This window comes from Opisthocomus hoazin, chromosome 1 (genome assembly GCF_030867145.1).
Source record: "Opisthocomus hoazin isolate bOpiHoa1 chromosome 1, bOpiHoa1.hap1, whole genome shotgun sequence".
Lineage (NCBI taxonomy): Eukaryota > Metazoa > Chordata > Aves > Opisthocomiformes > Opisthocomidae > Opisthocomus > Opisthocomus hoazin.
The window spans coordinates 76,208,037-76,232,103 of record NC_134414.1 but is presented as its reverse complement, the minus strand read 5'-3'; the positions used below and the strand labels follow the sequence as shown (position 1 = coordinate 76,232,103).

At 45.6% G+C, this 24,067-nt stretch overlaps 1 protein-coding gene across 4 annotated transcripts; it reads right to left on the bottom strand.

Annotated features, from left to right (window-relative positions):
- Positions 1-1,761: 1,761 nt before the first annotated feature.
- On the bottom strand, positions 1,762-22,003 carry CREG2 (cellular repressor of E1A stimulated genes 2). Of its 4 annotated transcripts, none has more exons than XM_075426562.1 (5): positions 21,565-22,003; positions 19,312-19,481; positions 7,622-7,735; positions 4,823-4,895; positions 1,762-2,618 (listed from the first exon to the last, which is right to left on the bottom strand). In XM_075426562.1, exons 1-4 carry the CDS (start codon positions 21,970-21,972, stop codon positions 4,826-4,828), a joined length of 762 nt encoding a protein of 253 aa, XP_075282677.1. In that variant the 5' UTR covers positions 21,973-22,003; the 3' UTR covers positions 1,762-2,618; positions 4,823-4,825. The 4 variants fall into 4 exon arrangements, with proteins under 4 accessions (XP_075282677.1, XP_075282652.1, XP_075282668.1 ...); XM_075426546.1 differs by lacking the exon at positions 1,762-2,618 and adding an exon at positions 5,229-5,392 and having other exon boundaries at positions 4,822-4,895; XM_075426537.1 differs by having other exon boundaries at positions 1,762-5,392.
- Positions 22,004-24,067: the final 2,064 nt, after the last annotated feature.

Sequence of the window (24,067 nt, the reverse complement as noted above, 5' to 3'; positions counted from 1 at the left end):
AAGAAACGTAGCCGTTTTATGGACTGGTTTTCCATTAAATAGAATTATTTCCCATATACCTCTTCTTAAATCAGCACGTTGAGAGCCTTACTTTAGGTCCTTACCAGACCTGTGCGCCTTTGCCCAGCTCCAGGTATGGATCGCGTGTTTTCACTGGCTGCCAGCCTTCCCGGAGCGGCCTCGTACGCCTGTTTCTCCTTCAGAAGGCGACGGCGTGCGATCGCACGCTGCTAACCTGCGCTGTCGTCAGCATTGTCGGGGTTAGGCGCCACGTCCTTGTCTTCTGACTCAGGGGTACACGTCATGGCTGCTGGCGCGGGCAGGGTCTCCTGGAGCCTGGAACAGTTGGTGCTGGAGCAAAAGCCATGAGCTCGGTGAGCCGCCCAGCTCCGTGTCGACACCAAGTCCAGTACGCTCCCACTTCTGTTCCAGAGTCGGCATGTAAGTAAGTAAATAAATAAATAAATACATTTCAAACCCAAAGTATTCTTTAAAGTCACTCTTCAGCGCTCTCCCAAAATGCCTGGCGGTGTTAGGACTCTCTCCAAAGGCAATGGGCATCCTGAGAACAAGATTAAAGTAGCAAAATGGAGAAGACAGCCAAGACCGAGCAGACAAAGTAATGTGGAAGGGGCAGTGGAGAAGGAATTAGAAGCTGACGGGAGAACACAGGAAAACTAGTTAACGAAGAAAAAATAGGAAAAAGAGGATAGGCAACAGAGCAGCAGGAGAACATCGGATGGGAGATGGCGTGTGGAGGTGGTTGCAGAGCGGCGGCAGCTGAAGGATGAGCTGTGTCAAAGGACGGCAAGTGACGGGCAATTCGGAAGGAGCACGAATTCAGCATTTGGTAAAAAGCAGATCAAAAAAAAGCGACAGTGCTTGAGCATCAAAAAATGTTATTCAAATGGGAATTTTTTGGTAAAAAAAGTGAAAGTGTAATAGAAATAGACACCACTCCAGAAATCGGATAAAAGTAGGAAGAGTCAGTACAAAGGAAAAGAGCAGCTGCAGGAAATGTTCTTTTCAGAATATGGAGTCACTGGAAATGGGAAACTGATGCCGACTGTGATTTGTACAGGTTAGGAAACTGTTGTCGCGGTCCTCACAGCCAATGCAGTCCAGCCCGTGGCCAGACAAAGACTGTGAGGCGTAAATAGGAAACACAGGCCGTTTCCTATAACCTTTATCAGATCCTAAGTGGGAATTTTAGTGGGAGAGATTGAATTTTGTTGAAAGGAGATGGTGCAGGAAAGCAGGATGAAAAGGTAAGTTGTCAGCCGTGGCGTAAGAAGACATGCCAGAGGGAAGCAGACAGCCGAGAACAAGCTGTAACAAGAACTTGTAAGAGCAAGGGTAGCAAGGGGAGAAATAGCACTGAGGCAACTTCCAAAACACCACTAATGCACACCTGAGAGGCGAGTGCTCAGTCCCCATGTGCAGAAAAACAGAGCAAACGTTGTTAAGAGTGACATTTAACTGCCACGTTGAAAGCAAATCTGACAGTAATGAGAAGACGAAGGGAAGATGAAAGGTGCTTGGCTAGACTTTTCTCCGCAGAGAAAAGCGAGGCTGTACCAGAGCAGATCTGAGTCTCAATTCCCAGATGTATTTTGAGAGAAATTAGCTTGGTTCAGTAAAACTGGAAAAAAAAAAAACAAATGTTCAGATCAGATAGAAATCCTAACGGCTATCAGCAAAAGGTCAGTTACTCTGGCTAATGCTGTGCTGCAGAATCAATATTCTAACTGCAGATTCCACTTTGAAATTTGTTTTATTTGCATTTCTTCTCAATAAGCATTTTGTTAACAACATTCAGTGTCTTTAGAAGTCAAAATACATTGCAAATTGCCATACGCATCCAGAAATGAGACAGATTGCATTTCATCCACTGAAGTGATGAACATTTCATCAGAAATGGAACATTCTTTGGTTAAATAAGAACAGCAGTTCAAACTAGCTGTGTTTAAATCCTGTACATGCACTATGTTTCCACAAATTAGCAAAAAGTGAGAACCCAAGTTTAGAAGTTTGTCTTCCTTTTTTCAGCAAGTATACAGACATGACTAAATGCATCTCTGAAATATTGCAAAACCAGAGTCAAAGTTTTAAATAATACACGTTGCACAACAAGCATTTTGGGGAAAGCTACAGAAATAACTAAAGTACAGAACACATGGAAATAAATTACACATCAGCTAGTTGAAATGCTTAACAAATTCATAAGGGATTATCAAGACCTTTTATAAAAGTGCCTATTTGATCTAATAATTAAAGCACAACATATAAATAGGATTTTTGCTGTTGACTAGAACTGAAGCAAGATCAGATCCTTTACAGTCTCAAGGAACTGTGATTTTATTATGATATCTCAGTAACACTCTTTGGGCTAAAAGCTTTAACAAACATCACTTACTACGTGATGACCAAAGTCACTTGAGACATTTGTCAGTTTAAACAAAAATTGGAACTAGTATACAATTAATAACATAAAGTCCAATTAAGCAAACTACCATCTCCTTTTTTTTTTTCTCCTCCAGAAAATCCCACTCAAAACCTGCAGGTCATAGTTTTGATGAATTTCCACAGACATTCAAGGACTTTTATGGTAGCTGTTCCTTTGGAGAAGAAAGCATGAAATGAGAACAGGTGATTTAAGATGGCATTTCTTCATGAAGCCCCTTTTGTCACTTTACATGCCATCGCAGTTTCATGTTTTGAGGTTCTGTCAAGAGCCTCATGGCAGGTCCACATAAAAAAGCTTCTTGATGAATGTGTCAATTTACCATACAGAAGCTACTCCAATTAATCTAGGTGTGCAGGCAGGCAGCCGATAGCAAGTAGGGTATTGTAAATTCAAAATCTTTCTTAGTCCACACTGACTTCTTAAACATTTAAAGCTCTACGGAACATCGTTGATACAATCCCTTGCTGCTTTAAGGCAAGAGCGTTAGTAAGTTAACGGATAGGACATCGGACCATGTCACTGTTACCAGGCTGTCTAAGGGTGTAAGTGAAACTGAGAGTATAGTAACAGCAGCATTTCTAAAACTCTTCCTCTCTTCTCCAGCTTGCTTAAACATTAAGCTTCTACACTGGATTTGCTTAATCTGTGTGTGCGTGTGTGTTTAGGGGCAGGGGAGAGAACAGGCAGTTCAGGCTTCTCTGGGAATAGTGGTGAACTGGGATAATGAAACATGTAATTAAAGTTGCGCAGAAATGTTGGACCCATGGATTCCATTACAGGGTCTAGTGCTCTGCCTGTTGAACTCAGTTTTTAAATTCCCATTAATCCTAATGGGAAAAATATCAAATTTGTAGTGGGCAAAACCTCTCCACGACAAAATGATACAAATCAAGGATTTCACTTGTTGGTATTCTATAAACCTGCACAGGATGGGCTGTTTTGCTTCAGTACTACACAGTGCAAGATTCGGGGGCAAACTCAAATGGGAAAATGCTGCTCATCTGCCAAAAAAAAAGGGAAATGGATTCAGGCAGGACGCTTCCTCTTTTTGCGTAATTACCTCTGCAAAAGATCTGCCCTGCTAACAGAGTCTCTGGCAATGAGACAAGAAAAAAAAACTATGTAGAAGTGTCTAAACAAAGTTGTTCCCCTGCATTTGTCTTTGATTTGTATAGAATATCAAGGATGGTGGTGATGCCCAGACCCTTGAACTTGCCCGAGGGCTAAGTGGTCCCTGGTAGTTAAACCAGCATGGTGCCCAGCTCCGCTCCGGGAATGACTCCCTCTCCGTGCCAGAACCAAAACAAGCTCAGCTACACTTCGTTGCCTTCCAGCTGGCCACAGCTCCTGCAGCCGCCTCTGAGCTCTGCCGGGGGATCAACCTGCACAAGCTCAGGTCACTCGCCCAGGGTCCCCGGCTCCTCCTCAGCCCAGCCGCGGTGCAGGCTGGTGTCCAGAGCTCGGGTGCCCTCCGCGGGCTGCTGGAAGACCTTCCCGGCAGGTACAGAAACCCCATCTCCACGTGTCTTCTTAATGTAATGGGGAGAACAGCCATATAATTTGCAAGCGGTGTAATGACTTAGCTGGTTAGCCATGGGACCTGTCTTTCTGTGACATCCTTGGGAAATGCAGAGTAAGTTTACCAGGACATCTAGAGAAAGCGCTGAAGGTGAATAAAATACCTTTGAACTATTTTGCTATTATCACACGAGATGCCTATTCATAATGTTTTTGCAACAAAATTTGCACTTTCCACACTAGGAAAATGAGTTTTTCATGGCCTGAATTATCTACCTAACTTTAGGCTTCTTTGAAAAATAAATTCATGAACAAGCCCTTTAAAGCTTAGTGAGGAAAGAGTTAAGGGACTGGCTCCGCCCCTAGGTGAGTTAGTGATGTCTCACAAAAATCAGTTGCACAAACGAGTTAAAAATAAAGCGGTGGCTGGAGAAGGGATGCAAAAAAATCTGGGCTACAGGCTATTAAAAATACTCTTCCTGTCTCGTAATACGAACAGGCTAGCTGAGAACATTTACTTAAATTCTTCTTATGAGAATGTTTATATTTGGAATAATCCTTGTGGGGCTGATTTGGTTTGGGCCCTTAACGTGTTTAACCAGCTTTGTGTCAGTGAGAGACAAGTTATACTGGAGCCATGTTGTTTGAGCTGCTTGCATTTTTTCTAGTAGAAAAGAGATTTTCTACTCAATTTCCAAGTGAAATATTAAAATAGATAACTAGGGAAAATGCACATGTAGAAAATACAAATTAGGAAATGAGTACAGCTTTAGCAAAACTTTTTTTTAACTTACATATCTAAATTTGCAGCTATTAAGTTTATCTTAGAGTACTTACAAATCAAGGGACACCAAGCAGAAGTAATATCTCCACAATGTATAGAGGGTTCTGAGTAGGCAATTTGCTTTTTCTGTAAATCAGAACATTATATTTAGCACATACTGTAGTTTCCCTGTGGGTCCACAGCAATACAAGTCAAAACAAACAGATACAAAGCATTTTTAAGCAGCATTCAAGATGATGCATTGCCTGTTTGAAATGACACTTTTGTACATTGCAGGGTAGGGCTAGTATCCACCTCTCCTTTATAATTTGAAAGTCTGTGTTGGCTTATTTTCACTCAGCTCCATGTAAGACAGGGCTATTTGGAAGCCTTTTGGTGAAAAAAAAAAAATCACTGTAAAGTAACCATTTAGCATGAAATTTTGAAAGTGTTTGGAAAGGAAACTCAGAAGATCTCTACCTCGAAGCCCACTCAGTCATCCTTTACTTGGAACTGCTTTTAAATACTCTTCTACTGCAATGGCAGAAACTTCTCCATACCAGCTTTGAAGCCAGATGTGTTCAATGTTCATTTTCATGAAGAACCACTCATAGCTGCGAGGCCACTTTCTTACCACTGGGTGCCTTGAAGGACAAGGAAAAGAAAGAAAAAAAAAAAGATGTGCCGAAGCATACCTGCAGTCTTGCTTTTTAATTCGGCCTAGTATGCTCAGCCAGAGTGAAACCTGAGATCTGAGAACCACCACCCTTCATCTTTTTTGCCCTCCCTTGCAGTGAGTTTTCCGATCTTCCACACCCCAGTCTGGTGAGAACTGCAACGAAGGCAGCCAGCAAACACCACCTTCCCTCATTACAGAACCCCATCTCTAAAGGCAGATGTTGTCTGGTCTCTAAGTCAGTGAAAAACAGTTAGAAGAGGTTCTCTGAACGTGTGTCAGCGTTGTGCTTGTATCTCTTCAAAGGAAATGGTGTTCTGAAAATACTGCATCTGTGGTAGCAGTTGTCGTACGTCAGGAGTGCTAGCCGGCAGAGCACAGCCTCTTCAAGCTGTCGCCTGCTAAAGCCTTCTCGTCCTGCATTTCCATCTCATTTCTTGGGCCTGCCCTCACAGCTAGCTTGAAGAGGCCACCCTGCCAGCAACACTGGGTGCAAACCTCAGGTCCCCAAGCCGCCGTGGGTGCCCCTGCAGCGGATGCTGTGGGATGCTCCGCAGCGGTGCACGGAGCAGATACAACAGCTCGAGCTGCAGCGTTCCTGGGAGCGCGGGGGCAGGGCTGGCCCCGTGTCCCTCTGCCCCTGCAGAAGACCCTGCAGAGGAGGCAGTTGGTTTGGCAATCTCTGGGCTGAGCTGGGATTTCCCACTGTTTTCTGAGTTGTCTCTTTGAGCACCCACAACTGTGGCATTTAGAAGTGGCTCCAGCTGCTGCTGGCGTTAGATGCCTTGGCAGCCCTCACCGTGTTGGTCTAGGTTTTGCTCCCTGACAGTGGAGCATCCTCTGCCAAGGTGCTGGTGGACTCTGGCTCGTGTAGGAGTCTGACTTCTAAAAAGTTTGTGAAAAAAGCTTGTGTGCCAATATAGCCCCCATCTATCCCATTTTTCATAGAATCATAGAATCATTAAAGTTGGAAAAGACCTCTAAGATCATCAAGTCCAACCATCCACCCAGCACCACCATGCCTGCTAAACCATGTCCTGAAGTGCCATGTCTACATATTTTTTGAACACCTCCAGGGATGGTGACTCCACCACCTCCCTGGGCAGCCTGTTCCAATGCCTGACCACTCCTTCAGTAAAGAAATTTTTCCTAATATCCAATCTAAATCTCCCCTGGTGCAACTTGAGGCCATTTCCTCTCGTCCTATCGCTAGTTAGTTGGGAGAAGAGACCAACACTCACCTCACTACAACCTCCTTTCAGGTAGTTGTAGAGAGTGATAAGGTCTCCCTTCAGCCTTCTCTTCTTCAGACTAAACAGCTCCAGTTCCCTCAGCTGCTCCTCACAAGACTTGTTCTCTAGACCCTTCACCAGCCTCATTGCCCTTCTCTGGACACACTCCAGCCCCTCAATGTCCTTCTTGTAGTGAGGGCCTACCAAAGGGAACCGACTTGCAGGGTCCCCCCCTAACCCCTTCCAGCAGGCCAGAGAGAGTATTGCCTCTGAGCTGTTTCAGACCCCAGCTTGCCCTGGTTTCCCAGCAGTTTGTGGTCGATCAGGCTGGGTGCGCCTGCAGCACCATCCCTGGCAGCCTGCGCGGGAGGTGCATGCCCCAGCTAAGGCTCGGGCTTTTCACACCCGTTACTCTGAAAACCGACTGGAGGGCACAGGGGCACACCCTGGGTGTGTGCGGATGCGTCAGGTTTGTGCTTGCATCTGTTCAAAGGAAACAGCTGGAGAGGCAACAAAACCCGTAAGCTCCAGCCTGCAAACGGGCACAAGCCCAAAAGCAGCAGAGCTCTGCTCTGTCCCTTAGCAGGGGGCTGTGGCTAAAAAGCACTACTTGTCCTAAGGTGGGGAAGAATTATTCAAGGTAAAAAATACACCCTGGATTTATGGAATGTCTCCTCAGAGCCAGATGAAATATTTTCCTAATCCCCAGATTATAAATCATGTGCTTTACCAGAGCCCAACACTGACTAATTGCATTTCCATATTTTGTTACCTGAAGAGTTAAGAGGGGGTTGCACAGCTCTGCCTGTCCTTCCAAGCCACACAGGAGCCAACACGCTTCGTGGCCCCAAAGTAAAGATCACAGGCTTATTACTTCTCAGATTTTTCCGTACCAAGCGGCCACATCCGTATATTTGTCTCAAGCCTGCGGGTTGCACTCTGCTACGTGCTCATTACACACAGACCTGGAAAACATTGCTTGCTTGGCAAATTCCACTTCCTCCGGAGGCACCGTGACCATCTGTCCCGTGAGAGTCAGCCTGGCACACCTTGGATCCTCCGGATCAATTACGTTTTTTCTGCACAGAGAGAAGAATGCTCATGTGTAATAGCTTTGTTTCTTTGTTAAAGGTTTTGGAGAAATATGGATTCCTGCTCGCATATAAAAAACTTCAGTATTTTGTCAAGCCTTGCAGGTCTTTCCTACACCCAGCTGTAACATTTGAGGGGGGCTCTTGGAGGAATACTCACCTGAAACAGATCTCTGCGGTAGATATTTGCTTAATCTTAATTTATACTTTTAAAAACTGCATTGATATATGTTAGATTGTAAAAAATGTGAAAATGGCAGTTTTCCCAGACATATGTACAGACCTGAATTCAGGATTCTGAAGAGAACTAGAGAGATGGTTAGTCTGTGCCTATGCCTACAAAATAAGTATGCATACATGTGTTTGTGTGTAAAACTTAAGGTTTTTCCTTGTGCCTATTCTAGAAACTCAATCCATTCTTACCAATTTTTCAACCGCTTTACACCAAAGAAACAAGTAAGATCTATTAAAAAAAATTCTCCAACTGTCTTCATCCTTCAGACCAAGACAGGGAAGGTACTTGTTGCTTTTTGGCTCTTTCTATACAGTAATAATAAATAACTCCTATTAGCAGCTGTGGGGCAATTGCTGACTCTGACATATACAATACAATGATATAAATCATAAGGAAATTGACCAGTCACAAAAAAATAGTTGTATGAAATGACGGCAAAGGCCTAATCCTGGCAAGCGCTGGGCAGCCCCAAGTCCCTTTGCCAGCAGTTTGAGACTGCTTAGTATCTGGCAGGACTGTCTCCCTGCATAAGCACAAAAGCCCGAAAAACTACAATAGGAAACGAAGCCTGCATTTCTTCTTCTCTGTGTTTTAATCTGAAGCAGCGAATCACAGTAAATTACATCTCATCTGTGTGCGATTTTACTTAAAGATCTTGGCTTGAGCCCTTTAGACTTAACTGCATACAATCTGCAATGGCTTTTGGGGTTTTTTTGGTTATAATTCTCAATATGTGTCTATTGCATGCAGGAAGCATATGGGCATCCTCCTGCAGCTAATTTAACACCTGCAGATTCCCCACAGATGATTACGAAAGACTGTGTATCTCACGACATAAAGTATTTGCTTTTATAGCCACGGCCATGAACAGAGATAGGCAGGGGAGCGTTGCGGGCTGATGGACACTCAGCTGTGCCCAGTAAGCACTTGGCACCGTCTGTAGCCTGAGCTCCAAAGAGCCATTTGCAGTCACATCATCTCTGGGATGTTTTTTCAGCATCCTGTTCCGTCTGGAGCAGCAGTTGTCTGAAGGGGGTGTTCAGCTTAATGACCTCTGGACAAACTCCACTTGTACTCTGTTTCCTCTACTGTGCTTTCTGCATGAGGGGAAGGGCAGCTGCCAAAGATCAAGCTCAGACTTTCTGTTCACATCAATAAATAACGGTCTAATTTTCTCTGGGACTTTTTTTATTATTATTATTATTATGATGAAGTCATAAATGAATGGTGTTCTCAGCACCTGAAAAATCTGCATTCCCTACCCAGACACTGGGTTTATTTCTATCAGTGTGTATTCAGAGTACAAACCTGTCTATGTGGTCACCTTGGCATGCTGCGGATCCTCAAGGGTAACCCCTGCGGCATGCTGAAGGTGCCTTTCCCCAGCTGGCTTACAGCAGCCTGCGAGCGTCCTGTCCCTATGCCGTGCAGCTTCGTGCCCCAGGGACAGCCGTCGCTCCTGGCTTTGCTTTTGCATAGGCTTTGGGTGCTGTGTGGGTGTCCAGCGTCCACGGTCCCATGAGATGCGCACCAACCACAGCACGAATAAATGCAGGCAAACACAGCGTATAGAGCTGCGGAGAGAGGAGCTGAATCCCACATACAAAGGGTGCCAGCTGACACCCCTGCGGCTGTTGGCCCCGGATAGCAGAGTCTTAAAGTCCATCTGAAGTGGTCTCCTGATCTATTGTTATCTTTTGTGCTTAATCTTAATACTGTATCAACACTCTTTACATATTTAACTAGATGATTCTTAAAAATGTGGAAGGGAAGGGCCTTCTCACTAGCAAAATTTCAGTTAAGAACTTTGCTTTAAACTAGTAACTCTGTATCTGTGTGTATGAAACAATTTCCTCCAGAGCCTAACAGTATTGTAAAACAACTGAAGAGCTGGGAAAACCAGACGTATTTGCAAGTCCCTTTCTTGGGCATAGCTCCTAGGTAAGACGTTGTTACTTACTTTCAGAGAGGAATCAGAAAGGGATTGTTATTCAAGGATGTCTGCATTTCACCGAGTAGATGAAGGTGATAGATTTGGGTGTGATCGGGAACAGTGAGGCATTTTGGTCCGACACCTTCTCAAATTACAATTATTTGATATTTTTTGTGCAAGTACATATTTGTTCTAAAAGTGTACTTGGTGATTTTGAGTAGGCAATAGACCTGACTTTGCTGTGGTTAAGCAGTGAACCCTGCCTGCCTTTGCTGAGATGGGTTTTGCCTGACAGGACTAGTGTCAGATGTGACTCTTCCCCCATTTACAGAAAAAACTGCTCCCCGCGTATTTGGCTGACAACAAACCCCACACACTGTACATCCATAGCTGGAATGGTTTTATTTCTGTTTTTTTCCCTGGCTCCTTCTTCTGTTTGCAGTTTTCTCTAAGTTCTGCTCTTGTGAGTCAGGGTGTTACACTAAGCAACACACACAATACTATCATTCTCAGTAAAAGTGATTCAACCTGAATTTTGCACATTGGAATAATACTCTGGAGGGTCGGTTTGTTTTTCAGGGAAATGAGGCAACCAAATTCTTTGTTAAGATTATGTTAGATGAAGTTTTGGAGGAGCTGAACAGGACAATGATACATTTGAGTTCAGTACGCTATGTTATGACTTCGTTGGCTTTGCTTTTAGCGCTGCCTCTTATCATAGGTTTTCTGTTTCAGAATAGGAACCTTGTATTCTAATCTTACTAGCATTAGTATTTTCTTCATCAAAGGAGCCCTTCATATTCTGAAGTAAATCTGGTTCTGCATCGTTTTTGGCATAGTATTTCCCTAATAATGCATGATTAGTTTTATACTTTTTAAATCATCAAAAATCACAAAACTCACAGCTACCACTTCTAACTCCATGGTGAACAGGTCTTGAATTTTCAGCGGTGCTACCAGTGCAACTAAAAAAATAAATGCAGGCTTTGCTTCCTAGGAGTAAAGGGATATAGCCAGGGTTATATCTCATATTTTTACTAAAGATAATAGAGGGATACCAGGGATAAATAGGTGTATTTACTAAAATATTCCTCCCTCACATCTGTGGAGGTCTAGTCATGCATTGACTAGTCACTTCTTGCCTTCTGTATAAATAAACGCATATTCAGCTCTCAGGCCTTGCGTTCCTTTTATCTTTGCTGGCCCAAGAACAAGCAGGTGCGGAGGAGCGGCTTTATGTAATGTTTGTGTGCTGCTGGCTGGGGGCAAGGGGAAGGCAGAGCCAGGGGAGAGACGGCATGCCAGTGATGCCATCGCTCTGTCGAGCATACCCAAGGTGGCTTTGCAGCCCTCGCCTTTACCAGAATCAGGTCCTCTGTCTCCCTGGAGAGGATTTCATGAAGGCTGTGATAAAATATGAATGGAGGGGAAGAGAAAGCAGGTAACTGTGGAAGGAGACCAAACGCTAAGAAACACATTTATTTGTTTATGCTTACGTAAAGTATATACACCTTGTTGCAGAAACGGAGGGAAGCCAGATTAAAATGGAAAAAGATTCGGTTTAGGCATTTCATAAGAACATGGTGCATTAAGAGATATTTTCTTAGTTATTAATCTGATTTGTGAAGAGAGAAGAACTGAGTGTGTCCGTTCCTCTGCTTGCGGTGAGCAAACCAGGTATGCAGAGTTTGACCCAGTCCAGGCAGTTGTCTCTTCCAAGCATGTGAGATGAGAGCATGAGCTGCATTCACTTACAAAGGTACCAGCTTTACTGACCTTAAGAAGAAGTCGTGTCCAAGTGAAATATGTTTCCCAACAAGGATGCAATGCCACGCAGCACCCTGCTTATGAATACGTCCCACTTATTTTACTGCGTACCTCTTCCGCACTTTCTGAGTCATGGTTCGAGAGCGGTTCAGAGTAAAGAGTGCCACCTACTCATTAAATTGTTTACTACACTAGCCATCTCTCGGATTTTAATTAGAAGGCTCCTATACAACAACTAGTCAAGTCCATATCTGATGAACCTATAGTTCAGGCTGATGCAGTTATATCGGCACACAAGGTGATGACTTTGTTAGGATTCCCTCTGGCAGCTGAGATCTCTGCTTTGACTGACAATGCTCTGTCTCCTGGTTTCTGACCAAAACTATCCCTGGGGTAGCAGCTTGATTCTCAGCCTCTGCAGTCCGCTAGTGAGGTGAAACAGATCTGGCACAGATCAGCAGGAAAGGCAAGAGAGGAGTTTGGGAGGCACTTGGGAAGGAGAGCCAGGTGTCCCCAAGAAGGAATCGGTAGAAGGAACGTGAGAGGGTTCAGTAATGTTCCAGGGACGGGGGGAGGAAGCAGGATCTATGGAGGGGAATCTCTCTTTTTCTTCTTCCCCAGCCTCCTTTTCCCACAGAGGAGCTGCCATCCTTCTCCTCCATGCCCCTGCCACCCACAGGACCTGCCATCCTTCCTGTTAGGATGCATAAATCCTCCCCATCTCCCCTGAACACAGTTCTCTGCCCTGTGAGAAAGCGTTGCTTTTACCCCTCTATTTCTTGAGCAGAATGGAAGAGAAAAGAAGTTGGGAAAGCGCTTTCTGCTATCGCAGAAAAGGAGAGCCAGAGAGTCAAGAAGAAAGCCTCAGAGAACTGTTTTCCTACTTTTTTTTCTACTTTAGAGCATGCAGCTGGCATGTGGCATAAAGGAAATGTGGCAATGACTGTCTCCACACACCCTAACCTTCCTATAGCGGCAGCAGCAGCCCCACAAAGCCATACAATTAGGAGGTGGGGACGGGCTGCTGGAACAGCTTGTCCCTTTCCACCTCCCATGGATGCAAGGTAGGCACCCTGCCGCCCTGCGCAGGGCTCCTGCCATTTGTCTAGCCCCAAACTGGGCACGAGGTGAAGACTCAGAGTTCTTTTCTAGTATATACAATACATCATAGTAATTTTTGTCCCTTAAAATCTACAGAAAGGAAGGGAGGAAATGCTATGTCCTCAGAGAATTATTGTAAAGTACATATAATTTTGATTCATGAACGTGATTAATTTTGAAAAGCAAGTTATCCCCCTCATACATTTCATTTGCTCACCACTAACTACCAGAGTCTCTGAAGCAGAAAGAATGTATTGGTGCTGCTAATCTGCATGGCATGAACGTCAAACAAAATCTCTGCTGAAAGCAGTTTCATAATCTGAAAAGCTGTTGCCGGCCTTCAGCTGGATACGGCTGGGCAGTTTTACCCTGCCCTGCTCTGATTTTCACACGAATTTCTTTATCAGCCGTGTCTGAGAGCCAGCAAAGATAGCTAAAAGACGTCTTCGCTTTTGCTTTTGGAAGAGCAGTCTTCTGTTCTGAATCTGAAGTCCAGCTTCAGACCTGAAGAGTATTGGTACAATGGCTATTCTGCATCTAAGTGAGCCTGTATTCATAGTATACCTGTTTTCGTGCTTTACATAATTTCACTCTTCCTAGAAGATAACCCTTCCTAGGATGTTTCAATTAGAATTTGTTAAGTGAAGCCTGTCCGTCTGTCTGTCTGCATTGACAATGACAACTCATTTCTTCAGCTGAACTCTGTTTCAGACAGGAAACTTTTATATAGTTTAACCATAGACAATTCACAGGGAAAAAAAAAGAATCACAGCATCAACTATTTCTGTAAACAGAGTCAGAGAAACACATAGTACTTTGCTAGAAAGGGATTTTGGGAAGTTGGTTATTTAAGAATACAGGAAAAAATAGTAATTTAGAGCTATATTGTGTGCATTGGGTCATGATGATAGTAGGTTTCATATTTGACTTTCTAATTTGGTATCTTCCTGATTTTTTTAAATACAGATTTTTCAGGAACAGCTACTGACATAATTATTTGCATATGACTAAAAAGGGCCAATATAAATACCAGAACTAGAAATGTGTCTGTGCCACAGGACCAGGAGGTGGATCTCAAAAATTGAGGGATGTCTGGATTCAGCTTTTTCCTTCTGCGTGCGTCATTTCTCCATGTGTGAAGGTGCGGTGCCAATTTTCTTTGCTATATTCACCCTCATATTAACAGACAGTGACCATGTAAACCCAGAGGCAGCTATGTGTTGGATGGCCAAGTGACATCCCAGAAGTTGTGTCTGCCACCCATGGCAGGCTTATCATCTCTCAGGATTGCCCAGGAATGAAGTCGTCAGCAGTTTATGCATGCTGCCGATCCACCACGCAGCAGGGACCCTAACCCACCGAATTACTCTCCTCTTCCTGTGGCCTGGTGGTATCCAGAAGCGCTGGAGATGCTCAGCCTTCCCGTCAGCCTTTTCAATGCAGAGTTTAGGAAACCTACAGAGCCAGCTTATATCCACTGAAGACGTCTGCCCGGTCGTGCCAATCTGCTACCTCAAGCAGTAGACGAGCATGGTGGGTAAAATGGCTCTAATGGAGCCACCTCCCATGCGGGTCATAAACCAGCAGAGGAATCTGAGTCCCTCAAAATCACTTGCAGTCTGCAGAGTGGATTTGAAACACCATATTCCAAACTAACAGCAAAGGAAAACCAACCGGCGGACTGACCCCAAAGCTCGCTGCTTTTCTTTCATTTTCCCTTACGTGAAAACCAGTTCACAGCAGCTGTGTAACTGCTTCTTCTCTAAGAAAGCTGCACTTGGTCCCTATGAATGTGCCGAACCTGATGTCAAGGAGGCGACGCACATTTAAAATTAATTGCCTGTTTTCCAGACTGCAGCTGTAATGAGGCAGGCCCAGGAGCTTACTTGGAAAGAGGGATCCTCTGAGCAGGCTGTGTGTTGGGAAATGCATTTAGGACAATAGCTGCTCTATTCTTTAATGTCGGGCTCCCTCTGAAAGCTGCAAGAATGGGACTCAATCTTTTCAGATTGTCTGTGGCATAGACATGCCAGCTTAGTCTATTTATAGCCCTGAACCATTTAATTTTTCTTGTCTCTATTATCCATTTATCAGCCTTCAGATAGGATGCGGTGTAGTTGCTAACGAATGCTTTCTGTAGCCTGGCCATCAGAGAGCCTCCTCAGAGAAGTGCAGCCTGTCTCCCCCCGGGAAATGGCAGTCTCTAGGTCAGAGATGAGGAATCCAGACTGTAGCTGCAACATTATAATGTCTTGCAATTAGTGCCTATTCAGATGCATCGCAGCTCTCTTTCTTTCATTATTAAACGTTATTTATTTCTCTTATTAGTTTAGGCTTTTCAGGTTTTCTCTCCAGCTGACTAAAACTAAGGCTGGAGCCCCAAAAAGGCCACTATGTATTCCTCACATTCCCAAAAGTGAAAATATTTATTGCCATGGTTTGAAACTTGGAGTCTCTTCTGAAACAAAACAAATTAAATTCACTACTAAATAAATTTAATATCAAACTGATGTACATGCACACAAGTCACTTGATACTCATTAGATACAAGAAGACTATTGAAATGTCAGCTATGTTTTCTTTCTAAACGCCAGAGATTTCTTTTGCGTGCAATAGGTCAGAAGCATTTTTCAGGAGAGAGTCAGATACTCCCAGGAGCATTGACTACAGGCATTGACCAGCTTTCACATTTATTTTAATTCTTACAACTCAGAGTAGGTTAATAATGAAATTTGAGTAAAATTCCACATGGAAACAAGCTACAAATACATTGCTGGCATACAAGGACATGAACTTTCTCACGTAGAGCGTTATTCATTTAGCTAGTTTGTATAATTATTTTGAAACCAAAACAATGATGCCCTCAGCTGAGAGAGCTTCTGGTATTAAAACCATCTATAAAGGACACTTTCCTTTGCAAAGGAAATCCCACAGATGCCATCTTTATACTAGCAGGACTTCAGGTCTTTCAGAGTAAAAGGTCTTGCCTCTCACATAGAGTGAGCAAAGAAGAGGCAGAAACCAGCTGTACAAAACCTGAGCCACCACATAAAGCCCTGCCCCAAGGATGCTACGTGCTGTTTACATGGCACAGCCCGGCCACCTCAGCAGGTAGGGTGCACCCCGAAGGGGTGCTTGGGCTGCCCACGGCAGAGGTGGCAAGCTGGCTGTGTCACGGGCAGCACATCCAGAGCTGCAGGCAGTGCTGGAGACAGGCAGCCCCAGGCACTGGCAGTGGGACACGGGAACACTTGGTATTTTCCTCACTGCTGCTCTGGCCCCAGTAGCCCTCTCTCTGGGGTAACTGTAGGGTGCTGTACACAGCTGCAGTTTAAAATGTTACTAGTTTAAAATGTGGAATTCACTCACAGGTTGCTACTTTTAAAATGTAAATTCATTTCTGACCCTGGTTACAGGGGAAAGGGAAAGAAGAAAGTCAAAGTCCCGGTGCCCACATGCGTCCTGGCTGTGAGACAGCCCCAGAGCTTGCTCACATTTTCCTAGCTATCATCAAAAAGACAAATTGCAGCTCAACAAATGTCCCAGCTTTTCATTCTCTGTATCGCTTGTTCTTTGCACTAATGCCAGCCAACATCTGTTCCAGATGAGAACGCCAGAAGTAATGAAAAACAAACTGAATGTAAGAACAAAATAAATCACGCAAGGAGCACTGGTCAGGCTCTGAATCTGTGTACTCAGTTCAGTAGTAAGCTCAATATTTAGAGTATGGTTACATGCTAAAATGGGGATGTCCTGTTTTCCTCCACCTTCTGCTTTCCTCTCTCCTTTGCACTCCTCTGCCTTTTGGGGAACCAATTGAAGTTACTAAACCAGTAGAAATCTCATCTAGCAAAAAAAGAAAAAAAAAGGGGGAAGAGGTTTCTGCTGGGTTACTGAGCTAAAATAGGCCCACCATATGGTCAGCTGAAGGGAGGGGGTGGGATTGCATGGCCAGGAGCAGCAGCAGCCATGGGAAGAAAGCAAGAAGGACCAGCAGAAAACCTTATTCTCATCATTGCATTAATTTTCTTCAGATTTACGTTTGAACTCAGAGTCAGGCAAAGCCCAGAGCTGATGTGAGAGGCGGGGGGGGAAACCACGTGACTGGTGGTAGGGAGGGAGAGTAGGGATGTGGCAACTGGTAATTAATTTGGCCTAAGCTGTCTTGGAAATTCAGGCTTAGTTCCTTGGCAGTGCCCAGAGAGCTCTTGTTGCCAGAGAGAGCGGTCTTGGGCTGCAGAGGGGACTAGAGAGTTGGGTGGCACAATCCAGATTGCCCTGGCTGCAAGACAAACAGCAGCACATTGTGGCGCACAGAACAAAAGGGTAGTGGTTTGGTTTGCAAATTAGTAGTTACTTAATAGAAAGACAGTGAATATATGTTCTCGAAGGGTTGTGACGTATACGAATTTCATATTTCCATAAATAGAATTAGGGTGGTGAAACACTGGCACGGGTTGCCCAGAGAGGTAGTGGAGGCCCCACCCCTGGAAATGTTCAAGGTCAGGCTGGATGGGGCTCTGAGCAACCTGGTCTAGTTGAAGATGTCCCTGCTCACGGCAGGGGGGCTGGGCTAGGTGACCTCTAAAGGTCCCTTCCAACCCAAAGCATTCTATGACTATATAATTCTATGATAAATCATGCAGCATTTCTCTTTTGTTGGTGAACTGGCACTTCCCAAACAGGTAAATTGGGCAGTGACATTGTTAAAACATAAAAGGCAAAGACTTTCAAGAGTGGCTGTTTAAAGTCAGGGATGAAAGCTCACGCTTAAATACCTAAATAGGTGTGTAGTTTTCAGAAGTGCCCAACTCCAGCAGTTACCATCAATGGAAGCTGCTCTGAGTCTTGAGCCTCTGAAAATAGGACATTGGGTAGGTGCTAGGACATAGGACTTAACATACATCTTTAAGCACTTGGTCTAGATATTCAGCTCACTATGTGATTGAATGAGAAAGCTTAGAAAGCGGATTAAGCTCGACTAGCCTGTTACGAAAGAACGGATACATTTATTTATTAAATGATTAATTCAAAATATTTAATGAAATAATTTCAAGGAACAAGCAGAACCATTCCAGTGTTAACTTCGCCACCCTGTTGACCTTCTCAAGTATTTAAAGCTAAATTACGTTAACAAATGTTGCGATGGAAGGTTCCTATTAGGTGTTTGACGTTGCAAGAGGAAGCCATGATTTGCATTCTTTGGGAATACCATGTCAGCCTGAAATCACTGCTTAGATCTAAGAAACATTGCATTTTGCCACCATGTAACTCTTAAGAAAACAGTATGTTCTAGAGGCAAAACCACACAAGTGCAAGAGTAATGTGCTTTATATTTGCCATTCACTGCTTTTTCCAGTGTTGTTCTCAGCTAACAGGGTTGAGAGGCGGGGTGACACCCAAGGCAATCCCCAGCTGGGGAAATCCGGCATCCAGTTCTTAAGAGAAACCTCTCCTCCTACAAAAGAGAACCTTAAGTAAAAACTTTCAGTCCTGTTTCTTTCTGAAGCAGCCTGTAATTTCCAGTTCTCTCTCTATCCTTGGAATATCAGCTAAGATCTGCTTTGGTAATGGAGTCCTGTCTGACACGATTTCAGTGTCGTGTACCGCATCACGTAAAGAGGCTTTTGGAAGTAACACTTCACACAAGGCTGACCCAGCCAAGTTTGCCACGTTTGAATGTAAACAAACATATGGCAGAGATACGTCTTTTTCAAGGACACAAGAATGAAGGGGAAAATTGAATCATCTTTGAGTTTACATACATCCATTATACATACATAAAGCTTCAGTGATCTGGAGTTATTTATTGTACACAATTAGGAAGAGAGAAGGCAACTCACTGCTGTCTCTGGAGAGGTGAGCCTGGGGCCGGCTGTAGATCAGCAAATCTCAGACCCAGCTTCCTTTATGTGGGGGATCATTTGCCAACCGTTCATAATACACAAGGCACCAAAAATTTGCAATGATACCATATGCAATCGTACCCTCTGAAGAGGTGGAAATCTGACTGAGTGGCATGGTGCTGAGCACATAACTTGTGAACCAAGAGCTGGAGATCCCCTTACAGATCCTGGAGAGCTAAAGCCCTGTCAACGCAAGCAGCAGGGCCTCCAGAGCTGTTCAGCAGAGCTGTTCAGCAGAGCAAGGGTGTCTGCTTTACTGTGACTTGGACAGCCCCTGAAGCAATATGGACTTTACTGACTGGACTGCTATGGGCTATCAGGGCATCTCGAACACCTAGATTTTATCTGGCACCTCTGAGAGGAGATCAAAATTTAAGTATGTTCATGTGCCAGCTGAAAGCCACTGTAGCTGTTGATGCTACAGTATACTTCAATGACAATTCTGCTTTTCTTTACCATGCTTTACTGGGGCAACTTACTGCAAACCAAAGCTAAGGAGGAGTGTGTAGCTGATGATGAGAGCCAGAAATAAAGGCAAGACACTGAAGGTGGGGACCCAGCATTTTGTTCTGAGGACTCTGTTCCCACTGAAGGTCGTAGTAGGCTGATAAAACTGTGTTACCTGCAGAAATTTCCATCTACCTCTGGCAGGGTCAGAGAAGCCACGGGATTCTTCAGGAGATCTGCCACAGTGTTATCCTTCGGCGTCACATAAAAGAAAGGGATTCCAGTGCTGTTATTGACGGGACCATCGCTGAGAAGTAAACAGTTCCCATAGGGCATACCTTGGATCTGCAAAATCCAAATAAAATGGTTACCTCTTTGCACATAGACAGTTTACAGTATCGGGGATTCCCTACAGGGCTCCAGCAGAGAGGACAGCAACCCCCAGTTGCTCCTACTTTCTGTTGTCATCGTGAGACAGACCTTCTTCTAAACTAGATCTATCATGCTTCTATGAAAACAGACCCCTCCTCCATTTCTTCTTTCCAGCCCTGTCCATGACACTATAGAGAACATTTTCTCTTCCACTGAGCTTAAAGGAACTACCAAATTAAAAAATGTTTAAGTGCATTAAAATCAATGCCATCAGAGTCAAGAAACGTTTACTCTAAACCAGTGCTGATGCCTTTTCTCAAACCCAAGAGGATATAGAGCCTAATTTAGCCTTGATTCAGTCTGCTTTGTATGGTAATTTTGCCTCCCCTTTCGGCCTCATTTGCAAAGTGATTGCATCAGTTTGCCAGGAGAGAGAGGGAGGCATTTTAGCCTGAGTTGTGTTGGAAGTCAAGCTGGATGTCAGCTCAGCTGCCTGAGCAGCAACCTCAGCGGCGGGAGGGTGTTTCAGCCACCAAGAGCAAACCTCCCTCCCATGCCAGAGGAGGGGCACCAGGGAGCCAAGTTTTTTTTCAAAAAGTTTTCCCCCATACACTGACCTGCATATGGACAGTGGATATAATGCATGCAAAAATGTCCTTGCCTAGTAGTGACACACATCAATGTTCTCCATGATGATTTATACTCCTACTATGCTTTTCATCCCATTATAAATGACAATGACAAATACTTCATGAATTACTGTTTTTTCATGTCTTCAGACATTTCTTTCCTCATGGTCAATTAGATGTTAAATAGTAAACTTATCAGACAATACATTAATTCAAGGTAACTGGTAAATCCTTTTCAGCAAAATCAAATTAAGTATGAATAGTTAATAAGAAAACCCTGGATGATGTTATTACCTGGATTGCATGCTTTCTGATTTCGAATGTTTATATGCCTTTAAAATTTTAATGCTTATAGTGCTTATAAATGGACCTTGTTAGCATTCCTTAGAAGGAATGGTTTAATGAAGTTGCATAATTTAGAAACTAAAAATACTTGTTTATTATTAAGAGTTACAATGTAAAAAAAATAGTACCTGTCAGTAATATTGCAGGACATGTTCCCACTGCCTAGAATGCTCAGTCTGTCATGCATGGTTAACTTTACAGTGGATTCTCAAAAAGAACTGGGATCACGGGGAGCATAACTCAGCATTCATAGCAGTAGCACCCCGCTCGTCAGTTCCAAATTTTATTACGAATTCGATTTTTCTGTATTACTTCTGTGTTGTAACCAGAGACAGCTAACTGCAGACTGTATTATGGCTGTAATTCCACCGAGGGTTTCTAGTGAGACCATAAACCAGAACAGTTAAGATCATACGATTTAATGGGATTTCTGACAAACTGATGTAGAATTACAGGCCTCTCGTGTGTACGTATATATTTATTTAATGGCATCTTTCTTTAACCTGTTACTTTCTATTTCACAATAACATAAACTGCCACTAACTCAGCCGAGCTTTCTGAAGATGAATGTGCTTCTATTTTTTAAATTGTAAGTTTATTAATCTGTGAATACTTTCAAAAGTTAAATCTGATTTGGGGGGAGTGGGGGTGGTGAGGTGTGTGTGTCTTTGTTTTTCTTCTCCTCCTCCTCCTCCTCCTCCTCCTCCTCCCCCCCCCTCCTCCTCCTCCTCCCCCCCCCCCCCCCCCCCCCCTCCGGGCTGCTCGCCGGTGGCGGCCGGAGTCCGGGGGAGGCAGAGGGGGCCCGGGCAGGGGCAGGGGCAGGCGGCGGGGTCGAGGGTGCTGCCCGGAGTCTCTCCAAAACCGACCCTGTAGCTCCGGTTCTGGCTTAAAGATTTGGCTGTTCCTGCGCCCCAGACACGGTCCCTCTTCCTCGAAAGAGTTTCTACCGCTATTTTCTCGAAGGGACAGAAACGCCGCTCCCGGAGGGCGCGGGGGTCCGGCGCTCGCCGGGCCGGCGGGCAAGGCGTGGCCGCGGCGGCCCGCGGGAGTGGGGCAGCAGGATGGGGGGGGGGGCACCGTACCTTTCCATGGGCGGCCCGCGTCGCCACGAAGCCCCAGGCGTTGTGGCGGGCGAGGGAGCGGGCGGTCCCTGCGCGGCCCGGCGGCCCGGCGCCCTCCCGGCGGTAGGAGAACATCCTGGAGGGGGCGGTCCCCTGTCCCGGCCGCCGCCCCGCCGGCCCCGGGCCCAGGGCCGCGTCCTCCCGGTAAGCCGAGGCCGGGTAGCTTTGCTTCCAGAGGCCGCCCGCCTCCTCCAGCAGCGCGGGGAGGGCCTCCTCGGTGGAGGAGCTGTGCAGCTCGTCCGCCGCCGCTCCCGCCTCCGGCAGCGGCCAGGACACCGAGCTGACCACCACGTAGCCCCCCGCGCCGCCCCGCAGCAGCAGCGCCGGCAGCCACCACCACCACGGCGGCAGCCGCCGCCCCGCCGACATCTTCCGAGGCAGCGCGCGCCGCGCCCGCAGCACCCTCCCGCGGCCGCCGATCGCCCCGCACCCCCCCACCCACCCCGTCCCAAATAATTGCAGCAGCCTCCCCCCCAGTTCGGCTCGTTTCGTGCCCCCTCCCCACCCCCGTGCGGCGAAGGGTGGCTGCGGGGGTGGCTCTGCCCACGCCTGCCGGTGACACCCGCGGGACAGGGCGCCCAGGAGCTGGGCAGAGGCGCCGCGACCGCGCCGCGGGCTCGGAGAGAGAGTCCGCGAGGGCCTGACGGGTAGACCTGATGGCCTTAGAGGTCTTGGGGGGGGGGGGGGGGGGGGGGGGGGGGGGTGTGTCTTTTCCAACCTTAATGATTCTATGATTCTGTGAACGCTCCCATTGCAGGGAAAGCTTCATCTGGGCACCGGCGTCGAGCAACAGCACGGCCCAGGGCCCCAGAAGGCAGACATCGTTGGGCCCGGTGCTCATCGGATTCACAGAATCACAGAATGTTCGGGGCTGGAAGGGACCTCTGTGGGTCATCTAGTCCAACCCCCTGCCAAAGCAGGGTCACCTACAGCAGGCTGCACAGGACCTTGTCCAGGCGGGTCTTGAATATCTCCAGAGAAGGAGACTCCACAACCTCCCTGGGCAGCCTGTTCCAGGGCTCCGTCACCCTCAGAGGGAAGAAGTTCTTCCCCATGTTCAGGTGGAACTTCCTCTGCTTCAGTTTGTGCCCGTTGCCCCTTGTCCTGTTGCTGGGCACTACTGAAGAGAGTTTGGCCTCATCCTCCTGACACCCACCCTTCAGATATTTATAAGCATTTATAAGGTCCCCTGTCAGCCATCTCTTCTCCAGGCTAAATAAGCCCAGCTCCCTCAGCCTTTCCTTGTAGGAGAGATGCTCCAGTCCCCTCATCATCCTCATAGTCCTCCGCTGGACTCTCTCCAGTAGCTCTTCATCTTTCTTGAAGTGGGGAGCCCAGAACTGGACAGAGTACTCCAGATGGGGATTCACTAGGGCAGTGTAGAGGGGGAGGAGAACCTCCCTCGACCTGCTGGCCACACTCCTCTTGATGCACCCCAGGATCCCATTGGCCTTCTTGGCAACTAGGGCACACTGCTGGCTCATGGTCAACGTGTCGTCCATGAGGACACCCAGGTCCCTCTCCGCAGAGCTGGTCTCCAGCAAGTAAGTACGTGGAGCTTCTGTGAAATGATATGTCTCCCAGGCAAGGTTTTGATTAGGCAGAGATTTGAATGTATGCTTGGATTTGTATCGATGGCCCTATTTAGTAAAGGCGCATGTGTCCTACTTCTTTTCTGTTCTTAGCGGTAGACCCCTTCAGTACGGCATATATTAAAATATCTGCTTGTGAACTTTCACTGCATCCATGCAGGTTATGTAAGGAGTACAGGTTCAATAGATGGCAGGGAGGAATGAATCTCACAGGAGCCTTTGCCTTTCGCAAGGTGCTCAGATACATCTAACAGACCTTGCCTTGCTGTAGCTGTGAAGAACAGATCACAAGGTCAGTCGGCTGTTACAACTTCTGCTTAATTGCTCCATGAGAATATACTGCATAACTGATCTAGAATATAAACATTTATAAACAGAAGTGGACTGTAAAATATTGAGTATTTTTAGCTTATATTTTTCCTGGACCTCCTGTTTTGATTTTTATCTTCACCATAAAAAACTGAAGGATAGTGAAAATGGGTATAATGGGCCTTAAGGCCCAAATGAATTTTTTTCAGCTGTGAAGATACTTCCCCAGAGTAAGTAATTTCACCACCAAACAATCTTACCAGCAAAATTGAATACATTACTATCTTTTCCTTTAGCACATGGCCCTGTCTACGTCTGCTGTAATACCACCCTTTTGAATATTGATTCCACTTCAGTGCTTGAGTTGAGACAGAAGAATGTAGATGCAAGTGGAAAATAAATGTAGATTTCCACAGCCAAAATGAGTGAAAGCTTGCTAAGCTCATGACAAGTGCTTTTCTCTAGTTTGGGAAATGTCCCTTCTTAAAATAACGAAGCAGTTGTCCCTTCTTGAAATAACAACCAGGCCCAGTCAACTCCCTGCAGACGTGCTCTGCAAAAAT

Coding starts and splice junctions, on each gene's coding strand:
- CREG2 (XM_075426537.1), bottom strand. CDS start 21,972: ATGTCGGCGGGGCGGCGGCTGCCGCCGTGGTGGTGGTGGCTGCCGGCG. Junction 7,736..19,311: donor GTAGATGGAAATTTCTGCAG/GTAACACAGTTT, acceptor CTCTCTGTGCAG/AAAAAACGTAATTGATCCGG. Junction 5,393..7,621: donor AAGCAAGCAATGTTTTCCAG/GTCTGTGTGTAA, acceptor TTGTCCTTCAAG/GCACCCAGTGGTAAGAAAGT.